The 17865-nt window shown below is 61.0% G+C and overlaps 1 protein-coding gene across 2 annotated transcripts; it reads left to right on the forward strand.

Moving 5' to 3' along the window:
* Positions 1-5447: 5447 nt before the first annotated feature.
* On the forward strand, positions 5448-17185 carry C16H19orf38 (chromosome 16 C19orf38 homolog). 2 transcript variants are annotated; one of them, XM_089316442.1, is made up of 7 exons: positions 5685-6333; positions 7385-7693; positions 9339-9431; positions 9856-9883; positions 10486-10529; positions 11523-11560; positions 15843-17185. In XM_089316442.1, exons 1-7 carry the CDS (start codon positions 6300-6302, stop codon positions 15978-15980), a joined length of 684 nt encoding a protein of 227 aa, XP_089172568.1. In that variant the 5' UTR covers positions 5685-6299; the 3' UTR covers positions 15981-17185. The 2 variants fall into 2 exon arrangements, with proteins under 2 accessions (XP_089172569.1, XP_089172568.1); XM_089316443.1 differs by lacking the exon at positions 7385-7693 and having other exon boundaries at positions 5448-6333.
* Positions 17186-17865: the final 680 nt, after the last annotated feature.

Consider the following 17865-nt stretch of genomic DNA (forward strand, 5'->3'; position numbering starts at 1 on the left):
GCGGGGGCTCAAACCCAGCTGCTCTGATGCAGGGCAGAGACATTTTTTAAAAGATTTATTTATTTGGGAGGGAGAGTTACAGAGACACGGAGAGACACAGAAGTTTTCCATCCGCTGGTTCACTCCCCAAATGGCGGTCAGAGCTGAGCCAATTGGGAGCCAGGAGCTCCATCGGGGTCTCCCACGTGGGTGCAGGGGCCCGAGCACTCGGCCGTCTCCCAGTGCCTTCCCAGGGGCATTAGCAGGGAGCTGGATGGGAAGTGGAGCAGCCAGGGCTCGAACCAGCGCCCACTTGGGATGCCAGCACTGCAGGCAGAGGTTTACCTGCTAAGCCATGGTACCAGCCCCAAAATTAAAAAAGAGACTAGCCGTTCTAAAGCAGACATCTCAGTGGCGAGCTCACTCACCCAGCAGGCCCTCCTCCTCCCCAGGCCCCCCTCAGCCGCCCCAGGCTCTGGGAACCAGCAGTGCCCTGCGTTCCCTCTCTCCGGACCCTGTATCAGTAGAGTGGTGCGGTGTCTGGCTTCTGTGTTTCATCCCTGTGTAACCAGTCACTGTAACTCCTTTTCCTGGCTGCGTACTATTCCCTTGGATCTGTGTGCTACAGCGTGTTTGTGCATCACCCGATGGACAGTTGGGTTGTTTGCACCTCCTGCTGATTCTAATGCCGCAATGAACATGTGTGTCTCTGTGTGTCTGTGTCAGTATCTGCTTCCTTTAATTTTTTTTTTTCATTTATTTATTTGAAAGGTAGTGAGAGAGATCTTGGGACAAATGTTGTGGCGTAGCAGGTAAAGCCACCACCTGTGGTGCCGGCATCCCCTATGGGTGCAAGATGGAGTCCTGGCTGCTCCACCTCTGACCCGGCTCTGCCGTGGCCTGGGAAGGCAGCAGAAGATGGCCCCTGCTCCCTCGTGGGAGACCAGCCCTGGCCATTGTAGCCATTTGGGGATTGAACAGATGGACAATCTCCCCCTCCCCCTCCCTCCCCCTTCTCCCTCTCCCTCCTCTCCCCCTCTATTCCTCCCCCCTCCCTCTTCCTCTTCCTCCCCCTCTCTTCCTCCCCCCTCTCCCCTCCCTCTCTTCCTCCCCCTCTCCCCTTCTTCCTCCCCCTCTCCCCTCCCTCCCTCCTCTTCCTCCCCCTCTCCCTCTTCCCCTCTCCCCTCCCCCTTTCCCTCCTTCCCCTTCCCTCTCCCCCTTCCCTCTCCCTCTCCCATTCCCTCTCTCCCTCTGCCTCTCATCTGTAATTCTTTCAAATAAATCTTTTAAAAATGGAGAGAGAGAGAGAGAGAGAGAGAGAGATGCTCTCAGTAGTCCATGCTGGGCCAGGCCAAAGCCAGGAGCCAGGAGTCCATCCAGGTCCCCCAGGCGGGCGGCAGGGTCCCAGGCCCTCACTGCCGCCTCCCAGGGTGCGCATCAGCAGGGAGCCGGAGCCAGGAGCAGAGCCCAGTCGCCCTCCCTCCGCTGCGGCTCTGCCTGTGGCTGGTTCAGGGCGTGGGCCTGCAGTGGAGTTGCCACATCACGTGGCCATTCGCTGTGTAACTCTCAGAGGAACTACCGTGGCCTTTCCCTGTGGCTGTGGTCACCCACGTGTGTGGTCTCTGCCTCCTCCCATCCTCACAGCCTTTGTCCTTTTCTGTTTTGCTTTTACTCTAAGTCCTCCCAGTGGGTGTGAACAGGAAGGTCCTTGTGCAACGATGCTGATACAGGGACAACAGATTCAAGCAGCTCGTGGATATAACTCTAGGAACAGCTGTCTCTCTCCCAATGTCTTCTCATTTGCTTGCCTTTTTTTTTTTTTTTTTGGTCTTTTTGTTGTTGCAATGCTTGAATTCTTTGTTTGGCAGAAGGGGGGAAAAAAGAGAAGAGAAAGATGAAGAGGACGTATCCAGCCTCGCCCAGGCTGTGCAGCTCTGCCTTAGCTCTCGCTTCCTGCTGCGCTGGGAGAGGTCACAACTTAGGGTCTTCTTGGGCCGGCGCCGCGGCTCACTAGGCTAATCCTCCGCCTAGCGGCGCCGGCACACCGGGTTCTAGTCCCGGTCGGGGCGCCGGATTCTGTCCCGGTTGCCCCTCTTCCAGGCCAGCCCTCTGCTGTGGCCAGGGAGTGCAGTGGAGGATGGCCCAGGTGCTTGGGCCCTGCACCCCATGGGAGACCAGGAAAAGCACCTGGCTCCTGGCTCCTGCCACCGGATCAGCGCGGTGCGCCGGCCGCAGCGCGCTGGCCACGGCGGCCATTGGAGGGTGAACCAACGGCAAAGGAAGACCTTTCTCTCTGTCTCTCTCTCTCTCACTGTCCACTCTGCCTGTCCAAAAAAAAAAAAATAAAAATAAAAAAATAAAATAAAATAAAATAAAATAAAACAACTTAGGGTCTTCTTGGGTCTGTTCTGTGCCTGCGTCCTGCTCTCCGAATTCCTCAGCATATTTGTGTGTGTTTTTAAAAAGACTTATTTATTTATTTGAAAGGCAGAAAGAAAAAGAGAGCTCGTCTATCCAGTTCACTCCCCAAATACTCACAACAGGGCCAGGCTGAAGCCAGGAGCCAGGAGCTCCATCTGGGCCTCCCACATGGGCGTCAGGGTCCAGGGACTTGGGCCCTCACTGCTGCCTCCCAGCGTGTGCATGAGCAGGGAGCTGGGTGGGAAGTGGAGCAGCCGGGACTGGAACCGCCGCTCCCAAGTGGGAGGTGGGTGAGCAGCTGTGCCCCCTCCTGCACCCCAATACGGGTGCTTTCAGGGTCGCTTTTTACCCAGAGCAGCTTGCACCCCGCCTTTGCTGCCCCGGGTCTTGGTGTCTGTTTTTCTCATCGCAATCTCCTGCCCAAGGTGCCTGTGGCCCCTTCCTTTGCCTTCATGGTTTCGACAGATGTCTCGTGAGCAAGACAAAGGCCAACACCAAGTCCAGCTTCTGTAGCGCCAGACGGACGTGTTAGCCCTGACACACGCTTTGACGCGGGGCTGTCCTGCCCCCTCGGCTGTGCTGGTGAAGAATTCAGGCACAGGTGTTGCTGGGGGCGGGCGTTGTGGCGCAGAGGGCTAAGCCGCCATCTGCAATGCCTGCTCCATGTCAGAGCACCAGTTCGAGTCCCGGCTGCTCCACTTCCAGTCCAGCTCTCTGCTATGGCCTGGGAAAGCAGTGGGAGGTGGCCTGAGTCCTGGGGCCCTTGCACCCACGTGGGAGACCCGGATGGAGCTCCTGACTGCTGGTTCAGGCTATGGTGGCCCTTTGGGGAGTGAACCAGTGGATGGAAGATCGAACTCTCCCAAGGACCTAGGCCATCTCCCACTGCTTTCCCAGGCGCATTAGCTGGGAGCTGGGTTGGATGTGGAGCAGCCGGGACTGGAACTGGTGCTGCACCTGGTGGCTTTACCTGCTGAGCCAGAGTGCCGGCCCTATGTTCATCTTTTCAAATAAATAAAAATAAGTGAAGTCTTTTATTTTTAATAATCATCAAGCTATCAAAAGCCCAAATATATAGAAAAATTTTTAAAGATTTATTTATTTATTTGAAAGTCAGAGTTACACACACAGAGAGAGAGGTCTTCCATCCGATGGTTCACTCCCCAGATGTCCACAACGGCTGGAGCTGTGCCGATCCGAAGCCAGGAGCCAGGAGCTTCTTCTGGGTCTCCCACGTAGGTGCCTTGGGCCATCTTTTACTGCTTTCCCAGGCCATAGCAGAGAGCTGGATTGGAAGTGGAGCAGCCGGGTCTTGAACCGGTGCCCATATGGGATGCCTGCGCTTCAGGCCAGGGCGTTAACCCACTGTGCCACAGTGCCGGCCCCCAAATATATAGAAATTAAGTAGCAGGCTCCCAGATCATCTCTGGATGGAGATTCACAGAGGAAATTCTCTGGGAGACAGAGAGAGATCTCCCATGACTGTCTCACTCCCCAGATGCCCACGATGGCCCAGGCTGGGTCCAAAGACAAGCCAGGAACTTCATCCCGGTTTGCCCGGGCGGTGGCTGTAACCCAATCCCTGAACCAGCACCGCTGCCTCCCGGTGTCAGTGTCGGTAGCAGCTCGGGCAGGGCTCAGGAGCGCAGGGCGGTTATTACATCAGTGTCTGAGTGGCCAAACACCTGCCTCAAGACAGTATCTCTAGGGGCCAGCGCTGTGGTGGAGCGGAGAAAGCCCATCCCAAATGGGCGCCGGCTCAAGTCCTGGCCGCTCCTCTTCCGATCCAGCTCTCTGCTGTGGCCTGGGAAAGCAGTGGAAGATGGTCCAGGTCCTTGGGCCCCTGCACCCACGTGGGAGACCTGGAAGGAGCTCCAGGCTCCTGGCTTCAGCCTGGCCCAGTACACCCCCCGCCCCCCTAAAAAAGAGAGTAAAGCAAAAAAAAAAAAATGCTTCAAAACAATGATGTGGGCGCTGGGGGCCGGCGCTGTGGCTCACTTGGTTAATCCTACACCTGCGGCCCTGGCATCCCATAAGGGCGCTGGGTTCTGTCCCGGTTGCTCCTCTTCCAGTCCAGCTCTCTCTCTGCTGTGCTCTACCTGTCGAATAAAAAAAAAAATGATGTGGGGCCAGTGTTGTGGTGCAGCAGGCTAAGCCGCTCCCTGTGACACCAGCATCCCTTCTGAGCGCCTGTTCAAGTCCAGACTGCTCCCCCCACCCCCGGTGGTTTTTTTCTTTTTTTTTTTTGTTTTATTTGACAGGCAGAGTAGACACAGAGAGAGAGAGACAGAGAGAAAGGTCTTCCTTTTTGCCATTGGTTCACCCTCCAATGGCCGCTGCGAAGCCAGGAGCCAGGTGCTTCTCCTGGTCTCCCATGGGGTGCAGGGCCCAAGCACCTGGGCCATCCTCCACTGCACTCCCGGGCCACAGCAGAGAGCTGGCCTGGAAGAGGGGCAACCGGGACAGAATCGGGCGCCCCAACCGGGACTAGAACCCGGGGTGCTGGCGCTGCAGCTGGAGGATTAGCCTAGTGAGCCGCGGCGCCGGACTCTTTGTTTGTTTGTTTGTTTTGACAGGCAGAGTGGACAGTGAGAGACAGAGACAGAGAGAAAGGTCTTCCTTTTGCCGTTGGTTCACCCTCCAATGGCTGCCGCACTGATCCGATGGCAGGAGCCAGGTACTTCTCCTGGTCTCCCATGGGGTGCAGGGCCCAAGCATTTGGGCCATCTTCCACTGCACTCCCTGGCCACAGCAGAGGGCTGGCCTGGAAGAGGGGCAACCGGGACAGAATCCGGTGCCCCGACCGGGACTAGAACCCGGTGTGCCGGCGCCGCAAGGCGGAGGATTAGCCTAGTGAGCCGCGGCGCTGGCCTCTTTGTTTTTTAAGATTCACTTATGTATTTGAAAGGCAGAGTAGTTAGAGAGAGAGAGAGAGAGAGAGAGAGAGAGAGAGGTCTTACATCTGCTGGTTCACTCCCCAAATGGCCACAAAGGCCAGAGCTGGGCAGATCCGAAGCCAGGAGCCAGGAGCCAGGAGCCTCTTCCTAGTCTCCCACGTGGGTGCCGGCTGCTCCGCTTCTGTGCAGTGTCCTGCCCGTGCACCTAGGAAGGCAGTGGGTGACGGCCCCAGTACTTGGGTCCCCGCATGCATGTGGGAGCCCCGGATTGCAATTCCAGGCTCCTGGCTTGGGTATAGCCCAGCCCCGGCTGTTTCAGCCCTCTGGGGAGTGAACCAGCAGATGGAAGCCCTCTCGCTCACTTGCTCTCTGTCTCTCTGTCTCTCTGTCTCTCTCTCTCTCTCTCTCTGGCTTTCAAATAAGCACACACTTGGCCCACCCTCCACCACCTTCCCAGGAAGCTGGATCAGAAGTGGAGCAGCCGGGACTGGGCCCAGGCCGCTTCCTCCCTCGGCGCTCAGCCCATTCTGCAGGGCAGCAAACCGAGGCCTCAGACAAGTCCAGCTCTGCCCGAGGTCACAAAGGCCAAGCCCCGCTACTCTGCATCTCACTTCTGTTTCCCTCCCACACCAGCTGCCTGGGCTGTGGCCCTACGCGGGGCGGGAGTCTCCCAAACAGCCCAGGGTCGTTGCACTCAAAGCCCTGGTCCGTTCCTAGTGGGAGAGAGGGAAAAATCAACACCGAGACTGGTGCAGGGAGGGGGCGTGGGGCGGCGTGCAGTGGCGGGAGGGGGGAGCGAGAGCAGAGGGCAGCGCCCCTGGCCCTGCCTGGGCCCGTGCGAGTGCGTGTGCGTGTGTGTGTGTGTGCAACTTCCTGCGAGTGAGGGAACCCTGAGGCAGCTTCTCCTTTCCCCGTTCCGGCCCCACAGGAGGAGCTGGCGGGGAGCCCTGGGCCCCTCCGGCCTCCGCCACAGTCCCCGGCCGGCCGCAGGCAGCGGGAGCGATGCCTTGGATCACCCTGCTTCTCGCAGCCACCGGTGAGTGCCCTGCCCTGCCCTGCCCTGCCCTCCGCCCCTGCCCCTCGGGCTCCTCTGGGGCAGAAGCCACTGTGTGGGAGCTGCCTCCTCCGGCGACCCCCACCCCCCACCCCAGGGCAGGGGGGCTTTGCCCCATCAGCTCCTGTCACCCCAAGTCAGGGCTTAGAGAGATGGCAGTCATTAGGGGAAGCCATGCCTGTGCCCTGGGACCCAGCCTGGGTGTGGAGGGGGGATTCAGTAGAGGGGGAGACTGGTGGGTGCATCCCCTCTCCCCACCCCTGCCTGATGCTGGCAGCCAGGAGAGCCCTCCGCCTCCAGGAAGCCCTACCCCACAGCCTGTTTTCCGCCCTGTACCCTGGAGAAGTCCAGAGGACCCCCTTGCCCCCTCCTCCCCCTCCTCCCTCCCAGTCGCCCTCCTGGGACGCCCCCCATGCCCCTTCCCTTCCCAGCCTCCACCCATGCTGTTCCCTGTGGCTTCTCACACCCAATGCCAGGCGCCTGCAGTCGGTGTTTTTGTTGCCATCACGAAGTGCCTGAAGCTGGGGGATTGTAGCCATTTGTTTTCCCTCATGGGTTCGGGTTCGAGGTCCAAGGGGCTCCATCTGAGGGTGGCCTAGGGCATCACACACGTGTACGTGTCCCGGTCTCTCCCTCCGTGTAGAAACACCAGCAATCCATCTTGGTGTGGGTGGGGGGAGGGAGACCCACCCTGATGACCTAATCTAACCCCCGTCCCACAGCTCCACCCACCTCCACCCCCTGAACACCTCACCATGGGGATCAAATTGCAACACTGAAGCATAGCAGCACCTCCTCCAGGAAGCCCCCCAGGGTCACTCCAAGGCAACTCTGTGTTGCAACAGAGTAACCATAGCTTTTACTACAAAAGGACTGGAGCCAGGGTCCCATCCCCCCGCCTTCCTCCTGGTGTGCGGGTAGGGGTCTCCAGCCTCCTGATGCACAGAAAAAGAAAAAAAAAAAACAGCCCAGAGAGGGTGCTCTGCCTGCATGCGGTCGCACAGCCAGCACGGCCTCCCCCTCTGCCCCGCAGGCTCCGTGGCGATCCCGGCCCCGTCCATCTTGCTGGTGCCCCCACACCCGAGCAGCCAGGAGGACCCCATCCACATCTCGTGCGTGGCCCCTGGCGGCTTCCCCGGGGCGAATTTCACGCTGTACCGAGGGGGCCAGGTGGTGCAGCTCCTGCAGGCCCCCGCGGAGCAGCTTAGCGTCACCTTTAACTTGAGCGGCGGCAGCAGGGCGGGCGGCGGCGGCACCTTCCACTGCCAGTACGGCGTGCTGGGCGAGCACAGCCAGCCCCAGCTCTCGGACCTCAGCGAGCCGGTGCACGTCTCCTTCCCAGGTGGGGCGGATGAATGAATGCAACGGTGAATGAATGCAACCCTGTCCCTGCCAAGAGCTGCATCCGGGTCTCCCACGCAGGTGCAGGGGCCCAAGGACCTGGGCCATCCTCCACTGCTCTCCCAGGCCACAGCAGGGAGGCTGGATCGGAAGTGGAGCAGCCGGGACTCGAACCGGCGCCCATATGGGTTGGCGGCATTATAGCTGTGTCCTAACCGGTGCACCTGCCCCGAGAGCATCGTTTTAAGCAGAAAGTAGAGCGAACAGGGGAGGCTTCTCTGGACAGGAGGCGTTTGAACAAAAGCTGGCTGACCCGCAGGAGTTGTCCCTGGAGAACCGGGGGCGGGGGTGTTGTAGGAAGCATAGACAGGCTGTGCAAAGGCCCTGAGGCTGGAGCCTGCTCGCTGCCTTGGAGGAGCACACGGGAGGCCAGCACGGTAGTGACCACGGAGGAAACTGGGGGCAGACGAGGGCAGGGGCCTGAGGAAGAGGAGCGTTCGGGGCCCTGTGGGTGGCAGCAGGGGCTCGGGTTCGCCTCTGAGTCAGGGGGGCCCGTGGGAGGGCCGGTGCCTGGCTCCGGTCTCTCTAGGCGTGGGCTGTGGGTTCCAGCCTGGGAGGGAGGGAGGGAGGGAGGAGCCCGCGGTGGCCGTGGTGACAGAGGGGCCTCTGTGTCCTCCCTGCTCCCAGACTCTGTCAAAGGCTGCCTTGTCTCACCTTGGCCTTGTGGTCTGGGAGCAGGGAGGTGAGGGCGCCCCTCCCCCCCAGGACTGAATGGACAAGGCCTGTCCCTGTGGCACACGCAAGCCTGCACCTTGTCCTCCGCCCTCCTGGCCACCTCTGGGGACCAGGACACCTCCCTCTCTGCGGCCGCCGCAGTCCAATCCCCCAGGCTGACGCCAGGAACAGAAAGCCTGGCTCCCACTGCCTTCAGCCACAAAAGGGGGATCTGTTGGCTCGCTGAACCCAAGTCCCTTCAGGTGTGGCGGGACCCAGGCTTGCAAAGATCTCAGACTCCCGGGGCGGTGTCCGGCGCAGCGGTTAAAGCCGCCTCGCCAGTGCCCTCGTTCCGGGTCAGGACGCCTCTGCTCCGTTTCTGGCTTCGGCTGCCTGCTGAGGGCGTCCCGTGAGGCAGGAGGGGATGGCCACGCCCCTTGGTCCCTGCCTCTCCATGTGGGATCCTGGGTTGAGTTCCAGACTCCCGGCTTCAGCCCCAAGTACCTGTATGCCCTGGGGGAATGAGCCCGCAAAGGGAAATCTCTCTCTCTCTCTCTCTCTCTCTCTCTCTCTCTCTCTCTGCCTTTCAAATAAAAATCGAAAAGGGGAAAGAGAGAGAGGTCGGGCAATGTTTGCCACCTCCCAGTGCCTGGTTTTCGGCGGGCCTTTCTCTCCCGCGGTGGTAAAACCAAGCCCCGTAGTCCCACGTGTCTGCCCAAAGTCCCAGAAGTCACTTTCATTGGCTCAGCTCAGGCCACACGCCCATCCCCGAGCCAATCACAATGAGCGGAGGGAGGGGCTATGCTAATGAACCAGCTGTGCGTTCTGCTAAGACCCCACGCAGCTGGGGGCCCCCCTGGGGGGGGACCGGTGGGCTGCGGGTGGTCCTGGCCCCTCGCTGCCCGCCGCCTCCTTCCCCCTCCCCCCTCTAGTGCCCACCTGGATCCTGGCGCTGTCCCTGAGCCTGGCCGGCGTCCTGCTGCTCCTGGCGGGCCTGGTGGTGCTCACCCTGGTGGTGAGGAAAGGTGAGAGCCGGTGTGGGGGAAGCCCAGGGCCGACCTGGCTCGCTCCGAAGCTGAGACCCCCTGCCCCCGCCCCGAATTAGGACGATGTGGGAGGAGCTGATAGGCGGTCCCTGGTGTCCATGGGAGACGGACGAGATGGCAACATCCACGGGTGATCGCGTCGCCCGTCGCAAAGGGCACAGGCGACAGGCAGACTGGCTGAGCGGGGGCCCAGGCCCGTCCCCTCCTTTCCCAGCCGCACAAGCAGGGGGCGAGACGGGAAGCCGAGCAGCAGGGGGGACTTGGGGCGGGGTCTTGGAAGCCACTGCACCCCAGCGCCGTCTTTGAAGCCCCCACCCCGTGTTAGAGTGGCCGTGGTGGGGTGGCTTTGGGGTTTGCAGCCAACGCCGGCATCTCACAGACGCTTGTTGGTTTTCTGTTCCAGTCAAGGTGAAAAACTTGCAAAAAAAAAGGTGAGCCCCTCCCTGGAGACCCTCTGGAGGCGGTGTGGGCGTGGAACCGGTGGCCCTGTCTGGCACCTGCTGAGCTGGGATCCCCTTGAAGCCGGAGGTCACCTTCTACTCAGAGCAGCCGTGGAGCTGGGCGCTCTGTGAACAGACCCATTTCACGGAGCCGGAGACGGAGGCTCGGCCGCACAGCCGGCCAGTCTCCTCCCGGGCACGGCCGCGCTACATCAGCGCAGTGTTTCTGTGGATCCCAGGGGACCTACTTAGCGCCCGGCCTGCCCCCTGCAGGACGCAGCCCCCAGCTCCTGGGCTCCAGGGTGTCCCGGCTGCCCCAGCCTCCATTTCTCCCCCCTGAGAAAGGAGACCCACGGGGAACCAGGGGCCAGCTTCACCCAGATTTGGGGCATGGGGAGGGAACTTACAGCTCTCACTTAGTATGGGCCAAGGGCTGACGCACAGCGTGTCAGGGCCCCAGGTCAGGGCGCTGTGGGGGGGGGGCGGGTGTGAGTGGGGCCGGGAGAAGGGCCTGGTTCAGGGGCTGCCTAGAGCGAGCTCCCCTCTCGGGGGGCACCTGACACGCTGCTGCTTTTTCCGGAATGTCTTTTCAGAGAGCGAGAGTCCTGCTGGGCCCAGATCAACTTCAGCACGTCAGGTCTGTGCCTCCTCCCCGACCCCGACCCCGACCCCGACCCCACCAGAGCCTCATCTGTGGCTGCCTCGTCCCCTCAGGATCCACTCCCCCCTACCAAAGCCCCACTGCCTAGACCCTTCTACTGCCTCCCTCAGCCTAAAGCTCACCTCCTCCAGGAAGCCCTCCTAGACTCCCCAGACAGGGCCCCCACCCTCTTGTTGCTGACGGGCCCCGAGCAGTGTCGTTCTCGCCCTCTGAAGAATCCCGGTTGAGAACCCCCAGGTGCTCCCACTGCCGAGCGGTGCGCCCCTCGCGGGCAGCACCTGCGGGGACTGGCGCTGACCCGAGCTCCGCCTGCCTTCCAGACAGTGTGGTTCTGCAGGCGTCCGCTAGGGGGCGCGCCGCTCCTCCGCACAGAAAGTCCGTTCACCGTCAGCTTGCGTTGCCTTTTTAAAGATTTATTTTATTTATTTGAAAGGCAGTTACGAGGCGGGGGGAGGGGAGGTCTTCCATCCTCTGGTTCGCTCCCCAGATGGCCGCAGCAGCCAGAGCGGAGCTGATCCGAAGCCAGGAGCCAGGAGCTTCTTCCAGATCTCTTATGTGGCTGCAGGGGCCCAAGCACTTGGGCCATCTTCCACTGCTTTCCCAGGCCACAGCAGAGAGCTGGATCGGAAGTGGAGCCCGTTAGCGTCGTGGCTCAGCCTGTTAAACCACCACGTGCAATGCCACCAGCGGGCGCTGGTTCGAGTCCCGGCTGCTCCACTTCCGATCCAGCTCTCTGCTGATGCACCTGGGAAAGCAGTGGAGGATGGCCCAAGTCCTTGGGCCCCTGTACCCACGTGGGAGACCCGGATGGAGCTCCTGGCTTCGGATCGGCGCAGCTCCGGCCATTGTGGCCACTTGGGGAGTGAACCAGCGGATGACCCATCTCTCTGTCTCTGATCAAATAACTAAATGTTAAAAACCAACACAGAAAAAGCGATCTCCAACCCCGTCGCTCCCTCTCTGTTTCAGACATGGCCTTCGATAACTCCCTGTTCGCCATCTCCACGGTGAGTGGGGCCTGCTCTTGGGAGGGTCCTAAGTTCAGGGAGCTGGGGAGGCAGAGGCCCCCGCGGGCCTGGTGCGCCTGGGTGCACCTGCCCCCTCCCAGCGGCCGGCCCTGAGCAGGGCTTTGTTCGGGAGCTCAGAGTTGGTGTGAAAGACGGATGAAGGCAGCAAGGCCGGCCTCCAGGGGCCCGGGGGAGGGGGCGGCTGGCGCCGCAGGCAGTGCTGCCCTGGGACGCGGTTGGGGGCCACCCCTGCGTGGGGCGATGGGGACTGCTGGGCCAGGCAGTGGTCTCCTTGGGGTGGCTCGCGGAGTCTCTGGCCGCGTGACGCCCGCTCAGCCCCTCGTGGAGGAAGGAAGAGAGCGCGCTGGGGTCATTTCAGGGACTTCAGCTCAAATGTCCCTGGATGTCTCAAAGATGTCCTGCCCGATTTCCAGGGTACGGTTCCGCCCCGGGGCTGGGACTTCCACCCAGGTCTGTGGCCCTGCTTGAACCACTGACCTTGAGGTGGCCTGGGTGCTTGTGGCTTAAGTTTTTAAGATTGATTTATTTGAAAGGCAGAGTGACAGAGAATGGAAGAGAGAGGTTCGCTCCCCAAATGACACAGGGAAGGGACCGGCCAGGATCAGGTGGTCACAGGCGCCATCTGGTGGCCGCTGTGGGTAGCACGGCGTGGGGCAGCATCGGTTGCCTGGGGACCAGCATGGAGGCGTCGGGGCTTGGCTAGGCCCGTGGGTGCTTTGGCAGCAGCGGCGGGGAGAAGTGAACAGGTTCAGGTCAGGGTGGACCCAGGTGCTGCGAACAGGAGACCTGGGCCAGGGGCAGGCTGGGAGGGACAAGAACACAAACACTGGGCCCTTCATGAGCCTGGAGTTGGGAAGAGAGGCCATTATTATTATTATTATTAGTTACTTATTTGAAAGGCAGAGTTAGAAAAAGGAGAGACAGATTTTCCATACTGCTGGTTCTCTAGCTCCCCCCAGTGGCCGCAGTGAGTGGTGCTGAGCCAGGCTGCCGCTGTCCCGGTCTCCCACGTGGCTGCAGGGACCCAAGCGCTTGGGCCACCCTCCGCTGCTTTCCCAGGCGCTCTAGCAGGGACCTGGATCGGAAGGGGAGCAGCCGGGACTTGCATTGGTGCTGGGGTTGCAGGCGGTGGCTTACCCCGTGGGGCGAGAGGCATTTGTGGAGGTAAATCAGGCCTCCCAGGATACATGGCCGGGGAGGGAGGGGCTCGGCTCCAGCCTACTCAGCCAGGGAGAAGAACGTGGCGGGGACCGGTGCAGTAGCCCAGCGGGGAAGGATTCCGCCTGCAGCGTGGACGTCCCATGTGGACCCCAGTTTGTGTCCCGGCCACTCTACTTCCAGTCCAGCTCCCTGCTAATGGCCTGAGAAGGCAGTGGAAGATGGCCCAAGTGCTTGGGCCCCTGCACCCACGTGGGAGACCTGGAGGAAGCTCCTGGCTTTGGCCTGGCCCAGCCCTGGCCTTTGCAGCCATCTGAGGAATGAACCAGCAGGTGGAAGACTTTTCTCTCTGTCTCCGCTTCTCTATTTGTAACTCTGACTTTCAAATAAATCCCTCCAAACAAACAAGCAAAAAAAACCAAACACTTGGCAGGCAGGCTGCTGTTTTTAAAGCATTTTGAAAGAAACAACAGAAACTAGACCAAAAAAAAAGCAGGGAGAAAAAATAACATTTCCCAGTATTTCAGTCCTGGTGAGTTTTAGAAAAAATATTTTACATTCATAAACATTGTTTATGTTGGGGCTGGTGCCATAGCACAACAGGTAAAGCCACCACCGGCAGTGCCAGCATCCACGTGGGCGCTGGTTCGAGTCCCGGCTGCTCCACTTCCCATCCAGCTCTCTGCTGTGGCCTGGGAAAGCAGTGGAAGATGGCCCAAGTGCTTGGGCCCCTGCACGCACTTGGGAGACCCAGATGGAGCTCCTGGCTCTTGGCTTTGGATCAACACAGCCCCAGCCATAGCAGCCATTTGGGGAGTGAATCAATGGATGGAAGACTTCTCTCTCTGTAACTCTGCCTTTCAAATAAATAAATAATCTTTTTAAAATATATTTTCAGGCCGGCGCCGCGCTCACTAGGCTAATCCTCCGCCTTGCGGCGCCGGCACACCGGGTTCTAGTCCCGGTTGGGGTGCCGGATTCTGTCCCGGTTGCCCCTCTTCCAGGCCAGCTCTCTGCTGTGGCCTGGGAGTGCAGTGGAGGATGGCCCAGGTGCTTGGGCCCTGCACCCCGTGGGAGACCAGGAGAAGCACCTGGCTCCTGCCATCGGATCAGTGTGGTGTGCCGGCTGCAGCGGCCATTGGAAGGTGAACCAACAGCAAAAGGAAGACCTTTCTCTCTGTCTCTCTCTCTCACTATCCACTCTGCCTGTCAAAAAAAATTGTTTTTTAAAAAGCATTTGTTTTACTTATTTGAAAAGTGGGATGGTAGAGGGAGTGAGAGAGGTCTTCCATCCGCTGGTTCACTCCCCAGATGGCTACAAAGGCTGGGGCTGGGCCAGGCCGAAGCCAGGAGCCAAGAACTCCATCCAGTTTCCCAGGTAGTTGGCAGGGGCCCAAGCACTCGGGCCACGGCGGGGAGCTGGATCGGATGCAGGGCAGTAGGAACCTGAACCCGTCTCTGATATGGGATGCCGGCATCGCAAACGGCGGCCTGACCCACTGTGCCACAAATAAATCCTCAAGTCACAGTCACGTGAGGCAACTTCACAAAGATCACATAAAGTGGAATTCAAGTCTATATTTATTTTGGTGTAATTAAAATGTCGGCTCCTGTGTTGTGGCTCTGCAGGTTAAGCCGCCACACTGGCACAGAGTGTCGGCATCCTATTGTCAGAGCATGGGTTCGAGTCCCGGCTTCTCCACCTCTGATGTAGCTCTCTGCTGTGGACTGGGAAGGCAGTGGAAGATGGCCCAAGTCCTTGGGCCCCTGCACCCACGTGGGCGACCCGGAAGAAGCTCCTGGCTCCTGGCTATGGCCTGGTCCAGTCCTGGCTGTTGCAAGCTTTTGGGAAGTGAACCAGCAGATGGAAGATCTCTCTCTCTCTCTCTCTCTCTCACTCTCACTGTCCCTTTCAAATCAATCAAATCAAGGCCACCAGCTTCTGCCCAGGCCCTGGCACCTGCCATGCTGTGTTCTGTCTCTCTGGGTCCACAGTCCTGGATATTTTCTGTACACAGCGTTCCGCACAATGCGCCCTTTTGTGACCGGTTTATTTCCCCCGCGCGGCCCGTCTGCCTGCTAGCAGGTGCTAGAATTTCCTTCCCCTCTAAGGGCGCATCACCGTCCGGGAAATGGGCATGCTTCATTTGTCGACCCCGCCCCGGGCGCCACAAACTCGGGACCCGCAAACAGCTTGCCTGAGTTCCTGCTTTCGATTCCAGTTTCTTTCTGAAGCTGTGCTGTTGGCTGAGATAAGCAAGCAGCCGACAAGGGCTCCGGCTTTCACCATGACCTTGATCTTAAATTCACAGCTCCCTGGGACCTGGGTTTGGCTGTTTTCTTTTGAGAGAGAGAGAGAGAGAGAGAGAGAGAGAGAGAGAGAGAGGCTGTCTTCCATCTGCTGGTTCACTCCCCTATGCCTGCAAGCCAGAATTTTAATCCAGGCCTCCCACATGGGCAGCAGGGACCCAAGTCCTTGGGCCACCCCTGCTGCCTCTCAGGGTATGTGTGTGTGCAGGAGCAGGGAGCTGGAGTCGGGAGTGGGGTTGGGATTTGAGCCCAGGCTCTGTGATATGGGACGTGGGTGTCCCCAGTGGGTTAACCACTAAGCCATTTCTTTCCACACACACAACCCAGAGGCAAGGGCCTTAGTGGGGTGGCTGTGTGTGTGTGTGTGGGGGGGAGCCCAGCCTGCTCTCATCTGCTTTCCTGGGGCTCTGCCGAGTTCCCTCCTGGACTCGCAGGCGGGCCAGGAGCCCCCCAGGTGGAGGAGGGGGGTGACTTGCCAAGGAGCGGGAGGGGTAGTCTTCCAGCACAGTCACCAGCTGTCTTTCGCCCCCTCTGCAGCCCTGGCTCCGCGGGAGGGCCTGGCATTCTCCCCATTTCACAGAGGACAAACTGAGACAGCAAGAGGCGAAGTCATGCAGCTGGGGGGTCACAGTGCCAGGCAGTGACGGAGCTGGGAGCTGGACCCGGGCAGAGAGGGAGGCAGGAGGATGGGGGCTGAGGCCTGAGGCACAGACCCTGGGGGTCCCCAGCTCCCCAAACCCCGAATGACCCCGTGTCTCCCCCTCTCTGTCTCTCTTGTCTTTCACGGACAAAGAAAATGACCTCCGAGGAAGACGTGGGGGCCCTGGACGCCAGCCCCGACAACTCAGGGCCCCGGAAGAGGCCCACCTCCACGTCGTCCTCGCCCGAGCCCCCGACCCCCGACTTCAGCACCTTCCGGGCAGGCCAGTGAGGCTGCGGCGGCCCCGGCGCCTGCTTTCTCAGGGAACCGACCAGAACTGGAAGTCTTGAAGGCGAACCTTGGCCTTGGGACTCTTCCGGGGGTGGGGGGTGGGGGCGCCTGTGGGATTCCAGTCCCCGCCAGGGGGCGCTGTCAGGATGGCTTCTTGCACCCCCGCAGCCTGGAGGGGGGATCACCTCTGCACTGCGCACACTCCAGCTCCCCTCCCGCCACCCGCCCCCTCTCCGCGCCTGAGGCTTGGCTGCTGGGTGTCACAGGTGTGCGTCTTTGTCGGCCCAGGTTATTCATTGGAACAGGTGTTGGGGCCTCTGGGGCTGGGGCGGGGACGCCAGAACCCCTCCGCGGCGGGCAGGGAGGTGCACACCTCAAAGTCAGATCTGAGGTCCTTGCATAGGGGGGCGTAGGAGATGGGATGACAGGGACCGGGGGGACAGAGGGACCCCGAGGAGAATAAGGGGGTGCCGGAAAGGAAAGAAGGGACCAGGAGCCCCCAAAATGGAGGAGACCCGCGAATAGAGGAGGGGGGAGATGCTGGGCTCACTCTGCAGCCTCCACTGGGGGGAGGCAGAGGGGCCAGGGCAGCTGACGGGCCCCGGCTGTGGCACAGCAGGTAAAGCTCACATGGGCACTGGTTCCGGCCCCGGCTGCTCCACTTCCGATCCAGCTCCCTGCGAATGGCCCGGAAGACACGGCAGAAGATGGCCCTGGTGCACCGGCCCCTGCCCACCCCCGCGGGAGGCCCAGTTGAAGCCCCTGGCTCCTGGCTTCAGCCTGAGCCCAGACTGTTGTGGGCTCCTGGGGAGTGACCCAGCACATGGAAGACCTCTCTCGCTCTCTCTCCCTCTCTCTGTAACTCTTTCAAATCAATCAATACATCTTTTAAAAGTTTAAAAGCCAAGGCAGGTGCTGTGGCATAGTGGGTAAAGCGTCCACCTGCGGTGCCGGCATCCCACAGAGGTGCCGGTTCGAGTCCTGGCTGCTCTACTTCGGATCCAGCTCTCTGCTGTGGCCTGGGAAAGCAGTGGGAGATGGCCCCCGGTCCTTGAGCCCCTGCACCCACGTGGGAGACCCTGGCTCCGGCCGTTGTGGCCATTTGGAGAGTGAACCAGCGGACAGAAGACCTCTCTCTCTGTCTCACCCGCTCTCTCCCTGCAACTCTGCCTCTCAAGTAAATAAATTTTTAAAGCAATTAAAAAGCCGTTGATGTACGGGGTTCAGGAGACGGGCAGGTGCCTGGCGCACCTCAAACCGCCTTTCCACCCAAGGGCAGGTGCGTGTCCCTAAGGCCTGGCCACGCCTCTCACCTGTCCTCCCGCGGAGCCGCTCTTAGAAAGCCCCACTCGCCGCGGAGGAGCAGGGCAGGTGTAGGGGCGGGGCCCACAAGGCCACGCCCCCTCCTGTCACGTCACAATACCGGGTGGGGCCAGGGGGCGGGGACGGGCCTCGGGGGCGTGCCCCTGCCGTCCCAGGCAGGGGGAACGGCCTCACAAAGCGAGGTAGGGCGTGTCCGCGCGGGCCGGGCACCGCCCCCTGACGCACGCTCCCGCCCCCGCCGTAGCCCCGCCTTCCAAAGCGCGCCCGTCCCCGCGCTCGCGTCGCCGGGCCGGGGGCGGGGCCCAGGCCGCCTAGGGGGCGTTTCCGCGTGGGGCCGGGGCCCCGCCCCCCGGACGCACGCTCGCGTCCCCGCCTCCCCTGGGCCGCGGAGCCACCTCACAAAGCGGAGACCGTTCGCGCTGGGCGGAGCCGGCCCCGCCCCGCGGCGCTGTAGCGGGGCTGCCCGCGGCCGCCGGCAGAGGGCGCTCCGCCACGGGGCCGTGCCGCGGCGGCGGCGGCGGTAGTGAGGCGGCGCGTGGCCGGCAGGCGGCGCTGCCCGGCT

Source organism: Oryctolagus cuniculus, chromosome 16 (genome assembly GCF_051225735.1).
Source record: "Oryctolagus cuniculus isolate XC-2025 breed Fujian yellow rabbit chromosome 16, ASM5122573v1, whole genome shotgun sequence".
Classification (NCBI taxonomy): domain Eukaryota; kingdom Metazoa; phylum Chordata; class Mammalia; order Lagomorpha; family Leporidae; genus Oryctolagus; species Oryctolagus cuniculus.

What these genes read in the sequence shown, in the direction of transcription:
- C16H19orf38 (XM_089316442.1), top strand. Translation starts at nt 6,300, where the DNA reads ATGCCTTGGATCACCCTGCTTCTCGCAGCCACCG. An exon ending in CCTGCTTCTCGCAGCCACCG is followed by an intron (nt 6,334 to 7,384) that starts GTGAGTGCCCTG and finishes TCTGCCCCGCAG; the next exon opens with GCTCCGTGGCGATCCCGGCC. An exon ending in GGTGCACGTCTCCTTCCCAG is followed by an intron (nt 7,694 to 9,338) that starts GTGGGGCGGATG and finishes TCCCCCCTCTAG; the next exon opens with TGCCCACCTGGATCCTGGCG.